Source organism: Strongylocentrotus purpuratus, unplaced genomic scaffold (assembly GCF_000002235.5).
Source record: "Strongylocentrotus purpuratus isolate Spur 01 unplaced genomic scaffold, Spur_5.0 spur5_scaffold_9, whole genome shotgun sequence".
Lineage (NCBI taxonomy): Eukaryota > Metazoa > Echinodermata > Echinoidea > Camarodonta > Strongylocentrotidae > Strongylocentrotus > Strongylocentrotus purpuratus.
In genome coordinates, this window is record NW_022145615.1 from 7,651,333 (window position 1) to 7,671,031 (window position 19,699).

At 40.1% G+C, this 19,699-nt stretch overlaps 1 protein-coding gene across 2 annotated transcripts; it reads left to right on the forward strand.

The window, feature by feature from the left end:
* The first annotated feature begins 1,389 nt into the window (after positions 1–1,389).
* Positions 1,390–19,681, forward strand: LOC591929 (glutamate receptor 2). 2 transcript variants are annotated; one of them, XR_004062394.1, is made up of 9 exons: positions 1,390–1,831; positions 6,989–7,174; positions 7,802–8,050; positions 10,822–10,997; positions 11,452–11,505; positions 12,101–12,382; positions 13,250–13,361; positions 14,546–14,680; positions 15,372–15,393. XR_004062394.1 is itself a non-coding variant. In XM_030976461.1 (9 exons), the coding sequence occupies exons 4-9, from the start codon at positions 12,306–12,308 to the stop codon at positions 18,814–18,816; spliced, it is 1,560 nt and encodes a 519-aa protein (XP_030832321.1). In that variant the 5' UTR covers positions 7,897–8,050; positions 10,822–10,997; positions 11,452–11,505; positions 12,101–12,305; the 3' UTR covers positions 18,817–19,681. The 2 variants fall into 2 exon arrangements, 1 of the variants encoding a protein (XP_030832321.1); XM_030976461.1 differs by lacking the exons at positions 1,390–1,831; positions 6,989–7,174 and adding exons at positions 16,991–17,078; positions 17,845–19,681 and having other exon boundaries at positions 7,897–8,050; positions 15,372–15,547.
* The last annotated feature ends 18 nt before the right edge of the window (positions 19,682–19,699 follow it).

Consider the following 19,699-nt stretch of genomic DNA (forward strand, 5'->3'; position numbering starts at 1 on the left):
CTTCCACTTGAATGTTCAAGGACTTCATCTGATCTTAAGTGTTGTGTTTGTGTGTATTAAGTTTGAGAAAGCTCGAAGTTATAAACAACGATCCACTATAAACAAAGTTGAGTGTTCACACGGGAACTACTTAACGAGTATACAGAGGTAACTACATTTCAATGAAAGCATTAATTCCAACTAAAAGCTGGCGTCCACATTGCTCGAATGATGACACCCCCCCCCCCCCTCCCCTGCTGATCGTAGTTATTGCGCTAACCATCAGATCTGTCATGGGTTTGAAACTTCGAATTAACTTACAAAGTCATAACCACGCGTGCGTTCACAAGGTACCTTACTGCAGGATGACGTCGAATTTTAAAACCAACACCTAAATTTAAAGTTAAATGATTGTCGTGTGAACCTCTCTATTGTTTTGCGGATTGACGAGAGCATGGGCTTGGAGAAGAAGGAAAAAAAAAGGTTCTTAAAGGATTGAATGTGAACAGCTTTTTAAGGATCTTAACCTTTCTTCATCAAATAGCTTCTTGCATGATAAGAAGCATTCATGTGAAGAGAGAATAATGTCTAATGACGAGAAGGATTGTTGCGTTTGTAGTCTTGTAAGTCATACAATACAAGAAGGATAGACAAAGTAATAAAAGAACTTTATCAATAGAACGAGGATCTTTAAGCAAGAAGAAATCGTTTTATCCTTGGTTAATAACGCACAATGTTCTCTCGCTCGCTTGCTCCTTTTCTCCTTTCTCGTTAGACTTTTCCTTTATACCGCTCCCTCTCTTACCCCATTTTGTTTTTTGCACTGGCATCTATTTCGTTCTCGTTATTGTCTACCTCACTTTGAAAACAACTTCGAAGTTACCCCTATTTGAACAGTGTTCATGTGTTATGATATCGGAACTGATCATTGAATTAAAGCCGTGTTTAATTATTTCCAAAAAAATAATATTCTTGTATATTTCTACTGCAGCTGATGTTGGTGCAGAACTCCATTTGTGTTGGTAGAAACTTTTTAGGATGGAATACTATCCAGATAAGGGGTGGCAGGGTAAACGTTGGCAAACCCTTTCAAGTTATATTATATGATTCCAATGGGGGCGTACACTGGCGATCCCCTATGCTGGATACACCCTACACCATCCATTATTGTGACACGCATAGCTTAAAACCAATCCCGTTACATTAAGCGCCCATTAGTCGAGTAGAGAGAAGAGATAGAAAGATTGAGATGGAAGAGAATGAGACAGAGGGGGAGGGGGGGGGGGGGGAGCAACTTCAATCAGTCGAAAATAGTCCCGGCTCATCACAAAAGTAGTCTAGCATTCAGCTGGCGTTTCCTTATTGTTCAACTAATTTACAAATCAGTCGAGTGATAAGGGTTCATTAGATGCCTTGTCGACCTGCGATAAGAGACGCAGATTGGATCAGGGGTACTCACCGAAACTATTTTCACTCTTTCACCTTCTCTAACTCATCGTCTCAAGTGGAAATAGTTCCGTCTCACCCTCCTAAGATTCTCGGGTGATTGGCCGTTAAGGAGTCGGTTAAGTACTTTCTCACTACCAATGCCCAACTTCTATTTTAGCAACGCGAAGGAGGTCCCGTGTACTATCATATGGTGACACTAATAATACATTTCATAACAGTGTCTACATTACGCCGTTTTAAAATTGTTACCTTTTTATTGTCTTGGCAGCCTCCAAAGGGGAGAGCCTTGTTTTGAAGATTGGAACGATTTTCCCGTGAGATCTAATGACAAGAATGTCGGTGATCCAAGCCATCATTCTGCCGATGCTGGTGGCCTGCTGTGCCGCCGAGTCCATCAAAATCGGTGAGTAGATTAAAACTATCTTCTCTTATTTATGAATTTGATTCAAACATGTGAGTAATATCGCAGTTAACGATAATTTATGACTATCCAACTATCTTTCGATTTACGACTGGGAGGGGGCACACCGAGGGAGAGAGAGAGAGAGAGAGAGAGAGAGAGAGAAGGGTGGTAAGCCGGTCTCTTTAATGTTTTTGAATAAGGGAGGGATATACGTCTATTCGACTTACCGACCCCCCCCCCCTTAAAATGTCCTTATGGTTGGGTAGATATAAAATAGGCTTCGGACAAACAAAAACATTTTAATTGTACATCAAACTCAACGGACAGCAGCTTTTCGTAGAGGATGGCTGACAAATTTAAAAAACGTGCACAATAAAACAGAATTATATGAGACTGAAACAAAAAGACAGAGAGAGAGATATTTCATTCCGCAAGTTTTATAAAATTTCATGTCGCACAACAGCACATGCTGGTCCAATCCCCACCATCTCATTTATTCTATTTCATGTAGGCCTATATTATTATTTTCTGTTTTCTTTAGTCATTTTGAATGAATCTGTTCCCTTTTTTCATTTGTGCTTGTCAAATTAAAAACAGGTACATGTCGACTTTTAATAGTTCGTCAGTTCTGCTTGACTTGTATAATCATAATTGCTTACATGATTGACATATCTGAGACGATTGTATTTGCCGACACCTTGTCATGTCGACGAGACATAAATATAGTCAAAAATGGTGTCGTTGTCATTGACACTGTCAATGTCATTGCAAACGGCAAATTAGATAAAAGGGTATCATAAATATTTTCACCAATAGCGTGCAGAGGTAATTATCACCGCGTATATTTGTTGACAGATTTTTTTATTTTCCAGTGAATGGAATCTACATGTATTTGATTTTGATTGCTGTATCCTTGAATTCTGTATGACCTACAAATTATGATCTTTTGTGAAGTAGGTCTACATTTTAATGGTTGCACTTAAATGCATTGAGGACCGAATTCCCCAGTTTCAAAAATATCAAATCTAGGGTAGCTATGTTGGTTAGTATATAAGTGTATAACCTCTGAAAACAACATTCATTAGGCTTACGATAACACAAATACTTCCAATAATGTGTAACCGTCAGGATTTTACAACACACACACCTGGACAATTATCCCAGGACAAATATCACCCGACAACTAAGCCCGGACAACTACCCTTTCAGACTATTATTCTGACAACCCAGTAGTTGTCAGAAAAGACGCCAGGGTCATCTGTAAGGGGTGATTATCGTAGGCTAGTTGTAGGGAGGAAGATTTCTCCGGGTACTAATCCAAGGTAATTGTCCACTGGAATAGTTGCCCTAGATTAGAGTTGTTCTTCGGGGTAATTGTCCGGGATACATTTTATCGGGGTAGTTGTCCGGGGGAATTGTACCCTTGTGTCTAGGGAGAAGATGTCCGGATATAGGTAAATAGTTATGATGTCCCTCTGATGATCCGAAAACCTTATGACAAGTACATATGCATTTCCAACATTAACCACCCTTCGGGAATGCACCATACCTTTTACATACATTGTACTGCTACCCATGCTACCTGTAGACATCATAACCTTGAACTTACATGTTGGTAGTAGGTGCAACATTTCCCTGGTAGTTGTCAAAAAATAAGTATCACATATATATATTTTTAATGCTAGGTTGATAGAATCGAGATGTTATGTTTCATGTGATACCAAGCTCGTAAATCACCAAGGTGATAACGACGAGACAGGTGGGGAGATTTATGGGATCTTTGCAGGTGAGATGTGTTACCTGTCCTTAACTTTAATTCTCTAAGAGCCGAAAGAAAAAATCTTGAAGGATCGAAAGGGCTCGCTCAATGTAATTTGGGAGCAGGGGGGCGGAACCATATGCTTGAAAGGGTTGCGGGGGCCGGTGGCGGGGGCCGGTGCCGGGGGCACACTTCTGAAGAAATAAAAATCTGACAGGCAAAACAAGGGGGGTCATTGTTATATACTGTATGTATGTATGTATGTATGTATGCATGTGTGTGTGATAGCGCACGTAGTAGTAGTAATGGCGGCGATGGTGGTGGTAGTAGTAGTAGTAGTGGTAATAGAAGTAGTAGTAGTAGTAGTAGTAGTAGTAGTAGTAGTAGTAGTAGTAGTAGTAGTAGTAGTCGTAGTGGAAGTAGTAGTAGTAGTAGTAGTAGTAGTAGTAGTAGTAGTAGTAGTAGTAGTAGTAGTAGTAGTAGTAGTAGTAGAGTAGTAGTAGTAGTAGTAGTAGTAGTAGTAGTAGTAGTAGTAGTCGTAGTGGAAGTAGTAGTAGTAGTAGTAGCAGTAGTAGTAGTAGAAGGAGGAAGAAGTAAGTTGTATGTTGGTAGGAAAAAACATTTGATTTGTTTCTTTTTCTCAGCAAAATGTGATTTTGAAATATCAGTAAACCTCCCTATCTAGCCCTAGAAATCTAAAATCAGGGTGAGTTAAGAATTTCTTTTAGCCCTGAATTATTAATTCATATCAAATGTTTAGACAAATTTTTCAGGTAAATCTATTTTTAGAAGTTTGGCATTAAGACAAACGAGATCACGTTCTATTTCCTCATTGTTTTGATTATTTCTGTGGCCATAATCTTCGAATGAAAGCTCACATCATTAATCTCAGTCAAGCGTTTAAAGGAGAGACGAAGAGACAAAGAAGGGACAAGAATGGAAATCAACGAGCCATCTTTTCCTTGTAATTATTTGGAACATTATTTGGGGGGAAAAGTTCACCGTAAAGCCGTTTGTGGACTAACAAGAAAGGGGGTGGGGGTGTCCATAACAGTGAACGGTTACCCTCTTTCATGAACTCCACTTAACCCCTTTTTATGACTTCATAACCAAGTAATATACAAAGCAAATACAAAAAGGGGGGCTTTGAAATGCCGCCCCCTCTTCAAGGCTATTAGAGAGGGGCAGAAACTGTGAACAGGTACTGGTCACGGACAGCACTTAACCCTCCCTTTCTCCGTATTTTACGTCATTACCAAATAAAGCAAAGCAAATCAACCTTTTCAAGAAGTCAAGAAGTGCCCCGTATCTTCAAGGGCATTATGGGAGGGGCCAGAGAGTGCATTGTTACCTCTTTCATGGAATCACTTTTTGTCAGTATGCAACGTCATGACCGATTAACTTTTACTTACAAGCAAAGCAAACAGGAAACAAACAAAGAAAGATGAGATGTGCCCCATCTTCGAGACTAATATGAGAGCCTGAGAGGAGACTCTCACAAGCTGTATAATCGGTTACCATTTAAGTGGACTGCACTCTCTGTCATCCTCTTTGAGTGTCATTATACAATGCCATGACCAAGTAACTTTAACTAACAAAGCAAAAGGGGAAAACAAAAAGCTGAGATATGCATTATCTTCAAGATTATGGTGGGAGGGGGCACCCAATGTGAATTGTTGCCCCTTTTAATGAAGTGCAGTCTCCCATGTCATCCATTTTATTATGTAGCGTCTTGATTGAGCGGTTCAGTGCCCAAGAGAAATCAAAGCCAATTGTTCAATCTAATTGACTACAGACACAAAAATGAGAGGGGGTGTTTACAAACTTAGGCATTACGCCCTTCTTCATTGCAAAAAGTTAGGTGGAGGATTTGTAAAGAGATCGGGAAAAGGAGGAAAAGAAACGTTTCATCAGAATTAACGTTGAGTTTGGATCATGCAATTGCGAAAGAATGTGAAAGAAACTGAGTAGAAGCAATTGAAAAGGTTGATCATGTAGCACATGAGTATTATTTTATAAGACTAGACTTTACAAATTAATTCATTTTGTCAGGCATATTTTGTTGAAATACTTCTTTCTTTAAAAACAAAAAATATATAGAATAGACACTTGAAATGCGTATATATAACTATCATTAGTGATATTTGCTCCACCTAACTAATACATGTATGCTTGCATACCTTCATTATATGTCAGGAGGGGCGGAGCCAGAAATTTTTGAATAGGGGCGGGGTATCGAACCCAATTAGGCTCCCTAAAAGAGAGACAAATTAAACAACGCCCGCAGATATTCTTTTCTTTTTCAAACAAGGGTAGACACATGTCTTGAATCTACAAAGGAGGTCCTTATATTTAAAAATGATAGGTGATATAAGGACAAAATTCACAAGCTCACCCTCCCCTTCTAACCGTGACATCGCCGTCCATACCATAGCCTCTTCTTGGTGATAGTTGCATGAAAGTGAAAATACGTTGTAAAAAATTACCCAGGCAATGATTCACGGAGAGGAGGTTCACGAGAAAGTTCATGATCTCGATCAAACAAACACCTACTTTTACAAGTATTTCTTTTCACTATCACGAAATGCACTCATAAATCATTTCCATATCTCGGGGCTTCGCGCTCGTCAAGGAGATGACGAAATGTCAGAAGATACGATTATTCCGGTTTTATATCCTTGTTACAAGAAATATTTTCACATAGAAGATAACTCTCAAACCAAGTGATAAAAACTGCTCTTCATGCAGTCATGTCTAATACAAGGAGGCTTGAGAAGAAATATCCGATAAAATTGACATTACGTTGGATACATTTTGTCATTAATCATGGACTTATTGCAAGTAGGATTTTTCCAGCGAGGTGATTACTGAATAATATTTGGAACTTTATCCCTCGTCATTTTAGTTTATGAGTAATTGTTAAGGTTTATGGAAGAGAAAGAGATATAAATACGTCAGCTTCACTAGTTAAGGGCCTAAATGTACAGTGATGTGGTAAGCATTAAGCAGGTTTTTTTTTTTTTTGTTAAGATCGAGGAGACATCAATATAAGTAACTCCCCTCTTATTGGGAAACAAGGATTTGATGACAACGATGGTAATGCTGCTGCTGCTGCTGATGATGATAATGTTAAGGATGATGATGATCAGGAAGAGGAGGAGGGAGAAGGAAAGAGGGCGAGGACGAGGAAGATGATGACGAGGAGGATGATAAACTTCGTGGTTGGGGAGTCAGAACTCGAAAAATGCCTGGACAGTTACATGTATAACTTATTATCTCTCATTTTCTCTCCCCCCCTACCCTCTCCCTTTCCCCTCCCTCTCCTCCTCCCTCCCTCCTCTCCCCTCTTCTCTCCCCCCTCTCTCTCTCTCTCTCTCTCTAATTCCTTCTCAATGCAGGTGCTTTGTACGGTGAGTACACGCACGTCGACGACGTCTACAAGAACATCTTGACTGACGCTCAGCAGTTCATCAACCGAGATTTCTCCATCCTCCCCACCGGCGACGAGGTCTCCGTGGTCCACTTCCAAGCCCCCGATGGGATAACGTGGTTAAGAGATTCGGTAGCCGTGGCAGTGAGAGCCGGTTAGTATAAGAGAAACGATGCATGCACTCCCATCATTATCTGCCGTTGCCATGGTGATAATGGTGGTGGTGATGATGGTGCGCAGTGATGTTGGTGGTATAATAATAATAATAATAATACATTTATAGAGCGCAGAAACTATCCAACATCAAATATATATTCTACTGCGCTACAAGAGCTCATGACATGCTTAGATTTACATTTAATTGAAAAGATTCACAGATGGTGATTTCCTGACTTCAAATGGTTTAGTACTGGAGCGATGAAGATCATATCTGGATGACGAATATGGTGTTAAAAATATTGTTGATGGCGTATATACATGTAGTTGCGATATTGTGATGATGATGGGAGGAGCATGATGACGATTTTCAATGAATACGATAAGTGCGATGAATTTATCAAAAAAATCTTCCACCAATCCATGCATCAATCTCATCTTCATTGGACTTCATGCATGGAAGAACAGAGCCATTAGGTTCAGGCTCTGAAATGGACTATCCAACCGTTTTATCATTCTATTATTGTTATATAAGTCTTTGATTGATTCATTATATTGTGTTAATTTTTGTAATGATGATTTTCGGAAATAAAACAAATAAACAATCTTCCTATCCTCCCACCAGCTTGCTCCTTCATCGACAACAAGGATGCCCACGCCCTCATCATGCCCGATGACGTGTGCCGGACTGCGGAGGTCCTCGGCTATGTGATGGGGGATGCCTACTTACCTACCATCGCCACCGACCAGGCCGCCGAGTCCCAGGCCATCAAGATGTACCCTGTCAAGGACGACATGGTCGAGCTCATCTCGCGTGGGCGTGGTCAATCACTACAGATGGAACCCATGATCTTCCTGTATGACCAGGACAGTGGTAAGTCTGGCAACTCCCATTTCTTCTACTCCCTTCCCTCCCCTCCCCTCCTCTCCCTTCCCCTCCCCTTCCTTCCCACCTCTTCCCTTCCACCCCCTTCTCCTATTACCGGCGAATCTCCATTTCATTTATAAATGTTACCACTGTAACTCGCTTCAGTCTCAACGCCTGTCTTTCGGAGTCCGTGGACCGGAAGTAAAAGATTTCATAAAAGGAGCGGGCACAATACCTGAAAAATGATAAGCAAGGAAAGACAGCAGAAGTGCTCCAACGATGAGTACGATTTGCATAAACTCGTTAAAATCGAAAGGCTAAATTACAAATAGAAGTATCATACCTACACGCAATTGGTGTAATTTGTTTGTATTCATCCTTCTTTTTAAACATGGAGTTACTAACTCCATGGTTTAAAGGAATTGGTAACTTTGTCTCAGATTCTGAAACAAAATCCTAGATTTAGCTCATGTTACAATCAATTATAAACTTTAGGTCAGTCAGGAACCCCATGACTTTTACAAGCCGATCACCTGTCTGATTATCAATATTTATGGTTGGAAATCGAAATTAAAAATTCGTTTTCCTAACGGTTTTTACAGTAAACTCGGGGAAATGAGTATGGTAAAACCGGTCACTCAAAGATGTTCCTTTTTTGAGGCACTATATGATCATTTGAAGCGAAATTTTGTAGGGCTTCAATATTACACCATATCACAGACACTGATAACACGTAGAGCCATGCATCTCAGATTTAACATTGTTAAACGATGCCTTTAATAAATTGTTGATAGAAAGTACAGATAATACTGCTTGACATCACGTTGAATAATAAACAGTGTGACGGCAGTGAACTAGTTTAATTATTCCATTGCCGCCTTAAACTTTCAATATTATTTAGATTTTTTAGGAACATATGTGATTCACACATTTTTTTTGTATCTATGTTTTTATTGGAAGTCTTTTAGGTTTTATAACAGAAACTTAAAACACAAGGATAACAAAATATATGATTCATTGTTTGTTTTCCTCTTTACCTGGCTTCCCATCACTAATTTCATGTCTTGTCATTAATCATATTTCAAAAGACGTCGAACTGTCAAATTAATTGGTAAAACCAGCTCTATAGAAATCCGTTGATTCGCTACTAACAATAGTAACAAATGTTCCCTTTTTGAACTTGGATGTTTTCCCCTCCCTTTTCAAAGAGGTGCCTGGCGGACTCCATGTGTATCGTACGGAACGTCATGGCATTTTAAATATGAACTTTTCAACTTTGATGTTTTTATCTTGTTTTCTGCTGGTGTATTACATGCTACAAGCGCCAATGAGCACTGAATGGCACGGGATGGGTAATGCCACTTCGTAGAAAATCGAAGAAAATATTTTCCAAAGTCCGTTGAACCTCTTTGAAATGACATGTTTTGTGGGGGATAAAATTTCCATTGCAAGAAAGAATAACATGTGTACATTTTCAAGAACTTAATTAGCAAATTTTAGATTCAGAAGATTTTCTTTTGTTTTTGAAGGGTGAAGGACAAGGTACTCATGATCTTGTCCTGCTGATTTAGAATTTGTCAGAGTTGACAGCAAGTTTACTGGATTATTTGGATTATCATGACTCATATTAGACCATGTGATGCACGCACAGGCGCGTACGCAGGATTTTTTTCAAGGGGGGGGGGGGGTTAACATTTTCTAAATCGGGCCGAAAATTTCGCAACGACTCAGCCAGCCGCTGAATAAGCAGGGGGGGGGTAAGAGGACACTTTTTTTTTTTTTTTTTTTTATAAAAAAAAAAAAAAAAAAAAAAAAAAAATCTAAAAGGGGGGGGGGTTTTAGAGAAATTTAGGGGGGGGGGGGTTTACACACAAAAAAAATACCAAAGGGGGTTTAACCCCCCCCCCACCCCCCCCCCCCCCCCCCCCCCCCCCCCCCCCCCCCCCCCCCCCCCCCCCCTGTGTACGCGCCTGTGCACGCATTGGCCGTGGCGCGAACCCTCGATTCTCTTCTTTGTTGTTGCTTATTAACCCGGCTGATAACTACTCTCCATTAAAATTGTTTGGCAAATCTTCATTATTGTCTTGAACATTCAATGTAAGTTTAGCTGTTAAGTTTCATTCTGTAAGAATTTATTATTCTTCAGAGCGCCTGCAAATCTTGAATTATGCAGACTGTATAATATACATTTTTTAAGAGCCTTTTTTCATATTCAAACTATGATCGGAAGAATATGCGCTCAATAGTATTAGAAACATGAAAGCGCTTCATGAAAGTAGCTTTTCCCTACTTAACAGACCGCGTGGTATAGTTAGTGAATTTGGGCTCTTGACTATTATGACAGGTCCCCCGGGTTCGGTCCTTGCTTGGGGCTCATCATTGCGCAAGGTTTCTTTTTAAATCACATCTTCTCTTATCGACTATAGACAATAAAACTTGCAGCTTCCTCGAGAAAATGTAATATAAATACTAATTATTACCAAACCAAATTATCTGACTATAATTTATGTAGTCAAAACTTTGAGATTTGTATGGTTCAAATGGAGGCCCCGTGTAGAGGAGAGTCTCCCCCTTTGCACGTTAAAAACCACTGAACTATTCGTATAAAAGTAGGGAAACCCCGGTGAAGTGGACCACCTGCAAACCCCCAATCAGTTATACCAGGAGGAGAGACCCAAGGTTACAGTGATTCATTTCGCCTCTCGCCTCCTAGGCACAGGTGACGCCAAATTATTATTAATAATAATAATAATAATAATAATTTTTTTCCTTGACAGCTTATGACATCCTTTCCGCGATGATGAGCAGGACCCCGCAGCATGGCTGGGTCATCCATCCCATGATACTAGCTGATGACGTCCAGGCCCAGATGAAAGAACTCAAAGCGAAAGCCATCAAGAACATCATCGTCTACATGCACGTCGAGGAGAACATCAAAACCGTGGTTGACCACGTACGTATTTTTTAAATAATTATATGCATCAGTTTCAACTCTCGAAATGTACGGGAGTGGAAATCCACTCCCAAAAGAGTTCATCGACCACTACCTTGGAGTGGGTTTCACTATGTCTTGGAGTGGATTCGACTCCAAAGGAAGTGATCCGTAATATGACTCCGAAGTTAATGGATTCCCTCTCCTTTGAAGATCAGTACAGTGTACAGTGTACATCGAGAATTAAATTCAAACTATGTTATAATATAAAAACACTCGATGGTCCCCCCTCCCACCTATCTAGTAAATTCTTGATTCAAAATTACCATCTCAGCCTTACAGCTTCTTAGTTCCCATTCCCCTTCTCGCGGCCTATTCCTTTCTCGCTCCCTTTGCCAATATCCCTTTCCCCTAGTTTACTATTTTCATGTATTCCTTATCAATTATATTTCCTTGTTTCTCTTTCCCGATGTAGGCATACGAGGAAGGAGTACTCACGGACACGTGGCATTGGCTTTTCGGAAACCCGGTAAGTTGGTCACAGATAAGACGGAATCCCTTCTTTTATCCAGTGGTTCCAAGTCAAGAAAAAAAATGGAAGAACAAGCTTGTCTGTTTAATAAAGTTTTATAAAAAGCCGATGAAAGGTATTTGGGAGGTCTAATTTTCTTAAGTTTTGAAGATTGATAAACGACGTCGCAACTCTAAAATTTTCTTTCGGTGCTTCTTGACATTAATTTCGTACAAAAAATACATATTTTTGCTGCTTTCTCTAGAAAAGTGTTCCCAAATAAAACTGTGGCCGCAATACACTACTTTTTTGCTTCTATCGATCTTCAGTATATCGGTATGCTGTATTATATTGGGTTTTAAAAAAGAATGATAATGGTTATGGTATTCAACATTTTATGATGCGTAATCACTGACAATTTTGAAAGAATTTAGCAGGCCACGCGCATGGAAATGAATATTATAAAAATGTTTATAAACAGTTTTGGCATGAAACAAATACTTCATAATGAAACGGCCCTGTGCATCCAATTTACCAAGTGCATATTTGTTTTATATTTATATTGATTTTGTATTTTTTAAAACTATCTTGTCCACCTTCTCAAACGATACAGAACGTGGCCTACCTGAACAAGAATTTCCTTGAGACAAGACTCCGTTACAACTCGGCATTCATCACCCGCTTCAAAATGCAAGTAGCTTCTTCGGTCGAAGGCACCTTCTACACCCGAAGACCCGACGCCATCCGAAAATGGCCGTTCCGACAGCAGATGACCTACGATTCAATCCTGTCGGTTTCGTACGCCCTGCGAGCTTACCATGACCAGCACGGCAGCTACCCGCGCTCGGGGAGATGCGGCGATAAAAACAGCCCACTCCTACCCTTTTTCAACAAGGTAAGCCTCATATAATGATACGAGAGGAGCTTAATAATATGTAGGGTAGAAATTGAGACTTAAGTTATCTTTATTTTTTCTTGATTCAAATAAATATTTATTACATCAAGATTTTTAAATATTTTTTCAAAATATTATTTGTATCCGCTCTGCTCTATCACTCTTTTCTCTTTCTTTCCTCTTTGTCATTCCCTCTCCGCTCTCTCCCTCTTTCTACCCCCACCCTTCCCCCTCCCTACCACAATATGGCGATTCTTGGCGAATAACGCTTTGTTGGTGGTGTGCCCAGATGAAACTTAGGGTATGTTTATGCTCAACTTTTTCTGGCCAGAATCAGGCATCTGTTACGCGTTTAGTTAAAACAAGGTTGCGTCCTGGTCCTTTCTCACTTTTGTAGAATCACCGAAAAAACGGCGATCACGATCACCGATCGTAAACTCACAAAAAGGTGCGTTTACAATTTGTAAATGCGTTTAAATGGGGTCAACGCACTGACCTCTAGTGGGTCTACGTAGCATGCACAGTGCAGGTTTCCGAATCCAGCTGCAAGGCCAATTAAGGCCACCCAGCGATAATTGCCTGGAGGAGCCAGAGAAGTGAGCATAAACAGTACACCGTGGAACTGCGATTACGATGAGCGTTTACGATGAGCGTTTCAAATCGCTCATTCTGCCTTCAAAATTGAGCTTAAACGCACCCTAGTTGGCCAACCTCTGTGTATAGATGTCTCTGGAATGTTCTACCCCCCCCCCCTCCTCCTTTTCATATCTGGATTTTGTAAAATGTTGTCACGCAGTTCTACAGGAGATGACAACTTAAACAGCTGGATGACACTTTATTATCTCTTCACATTTCTCTCCTTTACAGGCTCAGTCTTTCGAAGGCTGCAGCGGAGAAATCCTTCGATGCTAATGGCAACCGAGTCAACTACACTATTGATATCTTTGTCGGCAAGAACCAGTATCTCTCGACCAGCAAGGTAAAAGGAAATATTTAAGTCCATATCTTCATTTTGTTCAGAAAGTAGTAAATCTATGTTATGTCGCTGATAAGTGCTTTTGATAAGTTTTAAGGACTTGGCAATGTTATGGACCTCAAGTCACATACAATCATAAAGTTCCAATGCCCTAATCAGAGTGATTCATGGCCAGTAAAATGATGAAATGTAACTGAACACGTAAATGTATACACCGATATGTTTGTTTGTTTGGTTGATTGATTTTATTCCTGCGTTCAAATAACAAATAAAAGTTATACATTTGTACATATTAAGTATTACATACATAGCAAATCATGTCTAAAAAATATTATACAATAACCGTAATAGTGAGATGAAGGGAAATGTCGTCACAAAACATACTCTGTCTGCGTTTTCTCAATTTAATAATAAGAACATTTTAATGATAACCCAATGACCATTCAACGAATTCATAATGCAGCAGCAAACGGACTTGATCAATTTAATGATCAATTTGATTACTATACATGTAGATTACTTCCCTGTAGTCAATTGCATATTCACGTGATTTTAATGATTGATCAATCGATGAAAAAATCAATTGGTAAATAATTAGACTGCAGTAATCTATTAATAGTCTCTCATTCCATGATCCATACAAATGATAGATTATCCAGGCGATATTTCAACTAACAATTTCAACGGATGATGTAATTTGTTTAATCCCTTGTTTTAATGATACTGCTAGTCCGTCACTACAAGATAATGAAGTGTAATGCAATCAATTACTCAACCAACCAACCAATCAATCAATCACTCATTCAATCAATCAGTCACCTAACCCGACATTCAATCAACCAATCAATCAGTCAATCCCATTTATCAAATAATCAATACATCCCCTGACCAAACAATAAATTAACCAATCATCAATCAACTAGTCAATCAAACAATCACTCACTCATTCAATCAAGCAATCAATCAATCAATCAATCAATCAACCAGTCAATCAATCCATCAAATAATCAAACTGTTTACCATTCCTTCTCCTGACTCACTGAGACCATCGATCAGTACAAAGCAATCACTCAATCAATCAATCAATCAATCAATCAATCAAAGCAATCAATCAATCAATCAATCAATCAATCAATCAAGCAATCATTCAATCAACAATTAAAGTATATTTCCTTCTCTTGCTACAGCTTGGCGTATTCACTCAGAACATTGATCATTGGGAGAAAAAGGAACGGTCGACGTGGATGAACAGAGGTTCGAGACTCTACATGAAACCTTACAGGATGGCTGAAGCCACTCATATTCACATCCTTAGTATTGAGGTAAGTCCCCCACCACCAGACCCCCAACCAAGACGCCCCACCCCAGACGCTCTATCCCCAGACACCCCACCCCAGACGCCCTTTCTCAGACGCCCCACCCCAGACGCCCTATCCTCACACGCCCCCATCCACTGTAAGTCATCCCACACTATCAGCATTAGGTCTGTCGTTCTTCGTACATCCCCCTAATTTGCTTCAACTGCGTACCCAAGGATGGGGGGACTGGGGCATGTGCCCATAAAATGATTCTTGGAGCCATAGATACCCATCCGTCCCCATAAATTTCCTTAATAGCACCACCTAAGCTCTGTATGCGTCAGAATTACAAGTTTCAATATTTTCAAAGTAATTTTTAAAAATAAATATGTCCTCCTCCCCCTGAAAGCTGTGATCACTGCGCCCCCGCGAAAAAAATTCCTGTCTACCTTGCTGCTTTGCTCATTGATAAACCTATCTTTTCAGAGCGGCATTACAAGGGTTAAGAGTGACACCTTCCCCCCTCTTATGTTAGCCACAAAAAAGCATCCCAATTTGCCGAAATCATCTATATACAACCATTAGGCAATCATCATGATAGTTTCTTCGTTTTCTTGCTACCCGTACTCACACTTATTTTTGATATTGCGTTACGTAGTAAATACCAGTCGGTCTTTTACAATGTCGTCATCGTATTCCTTATCGTACCCTATAGGAACCACCTTTCCTGATGCACAGGGATTACGAGCTGACTCGAACTCCTAATCGTCGTCGATTCCGTCGTCAGGAGGTCAATCCTGATCTCGACCTCTATATCGGCTACGTCCCCTCCCTACTCAAGGAGCTCAAGAAGGTGTTCGAAGAGGACATGGGACTGGACTTCACCTACAGGCAACAATAATATTCCTTTTTGTTTGGTTTCCCAGATGGAATGCAATGCATCTTTAATTTTGACATTTATATGCAAAACACTATATATCTCTGCAAAATACAACAGGAACGGCTATCTTGAATCTTTTAAAAAGATGCTTAACATTTGAAGTTGAGGGTTCTTTCTATCAAACGCAATAAATTGTTGTATTAGTAGATAAATGGAGACATGTGCAACTGATGTAATTTTATATGCAAAAACACTATACATTCTCTGCGAAAATACAACAGGGAACGGATATCTTTGAATTCTTTTAAGAAGATGCTTAATTTAATGAAGTTGAGCGGGTTCTTTCTATCAAACGCAATAATTTGTTGTATTAGTAGATAAATGGAGACATGTGCAACTGAAGTAACAATGTTAGTTTACCGAAATGTCACAATAATTAATAATAATAATAATACTACTAATGATCTTTTTTAAAGTCCACTCCAAATTTTATTAAGTTAAACCGAAAATGGAAATTCTTTTTGCCCAATTGATCGTGAGCCCGGCAGCCACTGAGCAGCGCCAGACAACATGTACTTTGTTCAAATTTATTTTCTGTTCTTGCTCAAGAATGATTGAATAACAACTTTCTTTGGAAAAAAAAAAATTAATATTGTCGAATCATGGATATGAAATAATCCCTGGAAACGTGGGAGTATTAATGGTAACTCCCATGGAAACCTTGATTTGATTGGCTGTTGACTGATGTTGCCATGGTAGTTAATTTTCATTGATGGCAAAGTTACAATCGGTGAAAAATGTTATGCACTGGGAGCGATTTATTTTTACAGGAAACTTGAGGGTAGATAGTTCGGCCAACATGATTGCATAGACTGTTGAAAAATCAACCTAGGGAAATTTAATTAGTCTTTTGCATCAGAAAATGTACAAAGTTTACTTAATATATTACACAAACCAAACCTGATTTCTATAAGCAATATTACACCTTTTTTTTTAATTGACTTTGACAATAATTATATTACTGTTTTCTTAGCATCCTGTTATTGGTCCAATACATTCTTCTGGTGTCGTCACAGTAACCTTCGAGTATGCTCCGGTAGTCTTCAGGAGCATACTGATCAAATCTTCGAGAACTAGAACTTTGATCTAATTTCAGGGCTCTCGTTCCTTTAAAGACCCACTGCGATACTTATAGCTACTTGTGCCCTCTGTATAGCAAACAATGGCTTATCGGTGCATGTTGGTCCCCCATGATCCCCTTTTCTTATGTTAATTGAGAGCTGATTCGATGAGATAACCACCTGTCAGTGACATTGCAGGAAGGGGTAACCCCACTGGCCAAACTAGTGCAGATGGGCTTTAAAAGAATACATGATTCTAACCTGAATATACCTACAGATTTGAAAAAAATACTGATATTTTACTTACTGGAAAAATTATGTTTGATCTCGCAGGCTGGAGCTCCTCGGTGAAGGAAACTACGGTAAATACGACAAGTCAACACTGGAGTGGGACGGCATGATGAGGGATCTATACGATGGGGTAGGTCTTCTTTCTTGACCTTTTTGAGGGAGTGATTTGTAGGTAAAGACCAGTTTTGAAAACCCCTGTCTCAACAAATGAAATGAAAGCTCTTATTACCAATCATGTGAAAGAATATGCTTTGACTAATACGTGATGATACAAAGTTTGCCGGGAAACCGCCTACTAATTAATATATTTGGTAAATTATTATATCTATCCGGACTGGATAGATATAGGGTAGTCCCATATACATCGTTTTGTGTACTGTGCTGGTAACTTAACCAAGACTGGGCCAAATTTCTTATCATTTTGATGATTCCAGAACCTTGAAGTACACATTGATATTATATGCTAGATGATCAAACTTTCTAATCGATTCCACAAAGTTTCTTTCACAATGCAATCTCTTGACCAGACCTGGTGTATACCTTTAAAAGGGGAACGCACATTAATGAAGGGGAGGGCCAGCATCGACTCTGACAGGGAAAGGGTGCATCTATACATCCTCAGATGCTGTAGAACAAACACAAGTTGTAATGGTATTTCTTTTGAACTGTGGGCTTTTAAACTTCCAACGGGAGGGGGACAATGGGAGAGGCATACGGCGGTTTCAAACGTTACTTCACATTGTGGTATAATATTATTAATTTAAGGGCAGTTTGGGTATTGTGTTAACAAATACTAAGACAAAAGATACGACAACAACACAGAGAAAAAGAACACAGACCTGCTAATTATATTTGTCCATATAATTACATAGGTAATTTTTTTAAATCTTTTATAGGACGCTGACGTGATCGCTGCCGCCCTCACCAAGACTAAAATTCGAGAGGACTATGTCGATTTCACGTCCACCTGGTATACAGGCGACGTCAAACTCCTGATCAAACACCCGTCTTTCGTGTGGGAGTACCCCTTCGTACCGGTCTTCCCCTTCAATATCTATGCCTGGCTAACCAACTTCCTGGCTTTCTTCGTTGCCACGATACTCATGTGGCTGATCAGTCGGCTCAACCAGAACGAATGGAGGGCGATGTCCATCCGTGGAGAGGCCACCGAGGACGAGGGTCAGACCTTCACGCTGTACAACACCACGTATTACATGCTGTCTATCTGGGCTTTCCAGGGGTTAAAGAAGTCCCCGCATTCCTACAGCGGAAAGGTCTTCACTGCCTTTTGGTTCGCTTACACACTGATCATGGTCTGGCTCTACGTCTCGAACCTCACGCCGTTCTTAATGGCCAGCAAGGTTGGCTTCAAGGTCAGGAGCCTTCATGACCTCAACAAACAGGAGCAGTTCGGGTATGGCGTGGTGCGGAATAGTCCGACCTTTGACCTCTTTCACGAGTCGACCACAGGCGACAAAAGAATCACGTGGGACGACATCCAGACCGGTGACGAGGATAAGATCGTCCAGGACAGCATCGAGGGCGTCCGCAAGGTCAGACGAGACAACGGACGATATGCCTTGCTCTCCGAGAAGAAAATGCTGGAGTACGAGGCCTATCGGTGGCCGTGTGATCTCTTCGTGTCTGGTGGATATGTCACCAAGATCAAGTTCCCCTGGCCGTTCAGTCGGGATCACCACTTCGGGATCAGCTCACTTACGCCGTCCAGAAACTCAAGAGTAATGGCGTCATGGCCAACATCACCAGCACTAGTTTTTTCAAACCGTATTGCTCCAAAACATCCCTTTGGCAAACGGAAGCGAAGAAATCCATCACAGGAGCTGATCTGGCGGGTATCTATTACCTAATGCTCCTGGGATTCGCTTCCAGTCTCATTATGTTCGCTTTGGAGACCATTTACTTCTATCTCCGCGGTAACAGCGGCGTCAGAATGCCAATGAAAAGCCGTCGGCAGAACGATAACCTGGCACTCAGCCGTAACGGCGGGGGCGGCGGCGGTATTGGGGGTGGCGTAGGAATGCGTGATATGGATCGCGGAGGACGCGTTGCTGCTCCCCCTCAACGTGCCGGAGAATTTGAGAAGAAAGACTGGCTGTAAATAAAAGTCACACCTGTCTCCTTTTTTACAAAATGAGCAAAATATCTTACTCTTTCAGCTTATGTTGTATGATATTCTAATGAGATGACGAGATTTATCACTATATATTTCAATGCCATTTCTGTATCGGTTCTTGGTAGCAATAATGTTTTGTATCATCTTGATTTTTGAGTATTATGTATGGTATGTACGCATTATTAACAATTGTATTGGTAATGTGAAATAAGCATTCTGGATTTATTCGGCCATGCGTGTGAAAAGGGCGTTTCTATAATTTGATGATTTAATTACACGGTTAAAAACTTTATCACTTTTACTCGACTCTGCTAGATATTTTAGCCAATAACATCTGATAAATATACTTCAAAGACAAACGTTTCTCAATATTGATTAATTACTTTGTGATGCCCTTTTTCGTCGTTGTTTTCAAAGGCCTTCTGAAGGGCATGATTGTTTCCCCCTGTAAATACTTTAAACCATCTGGAATGATGTTGCCAATTTTTATTAACTTTTGATGTCTTCATCAGAGAATTGAGATAGAGGTGAAATCTGAAGACATGATGTGCTCGTTTGCACGAGAACAATAAAGTGTTGCTTTTTTAATCTATACATAATATCAGGAATGATGCATT

Excerpts from the sequence above, each read along its gene's own strand:
- LOC591929 (XM_030976461.1), top strand. The coding sequence starts at position 12,306 with ATGACCAGCACGGCAGCTACCCGCGCTCGGGGAGATGCGGCGATAAAA. Across the intron at positions 14,681-15,371 it reads TTCACATCCTTAGTATTGAG|GAACCACCTTTCCTGATGCA; the intron begins GTAAGTCCCCCA and ends CGTACCCTATAG. Across the intron at positions 15,548-16,990 it reads GGACTGGACTTCACCTACAG|GCTGGAGCTCCTCGGTGAAG; the intron begins GCAACAATAATA and ends TTGATCTCGCAG.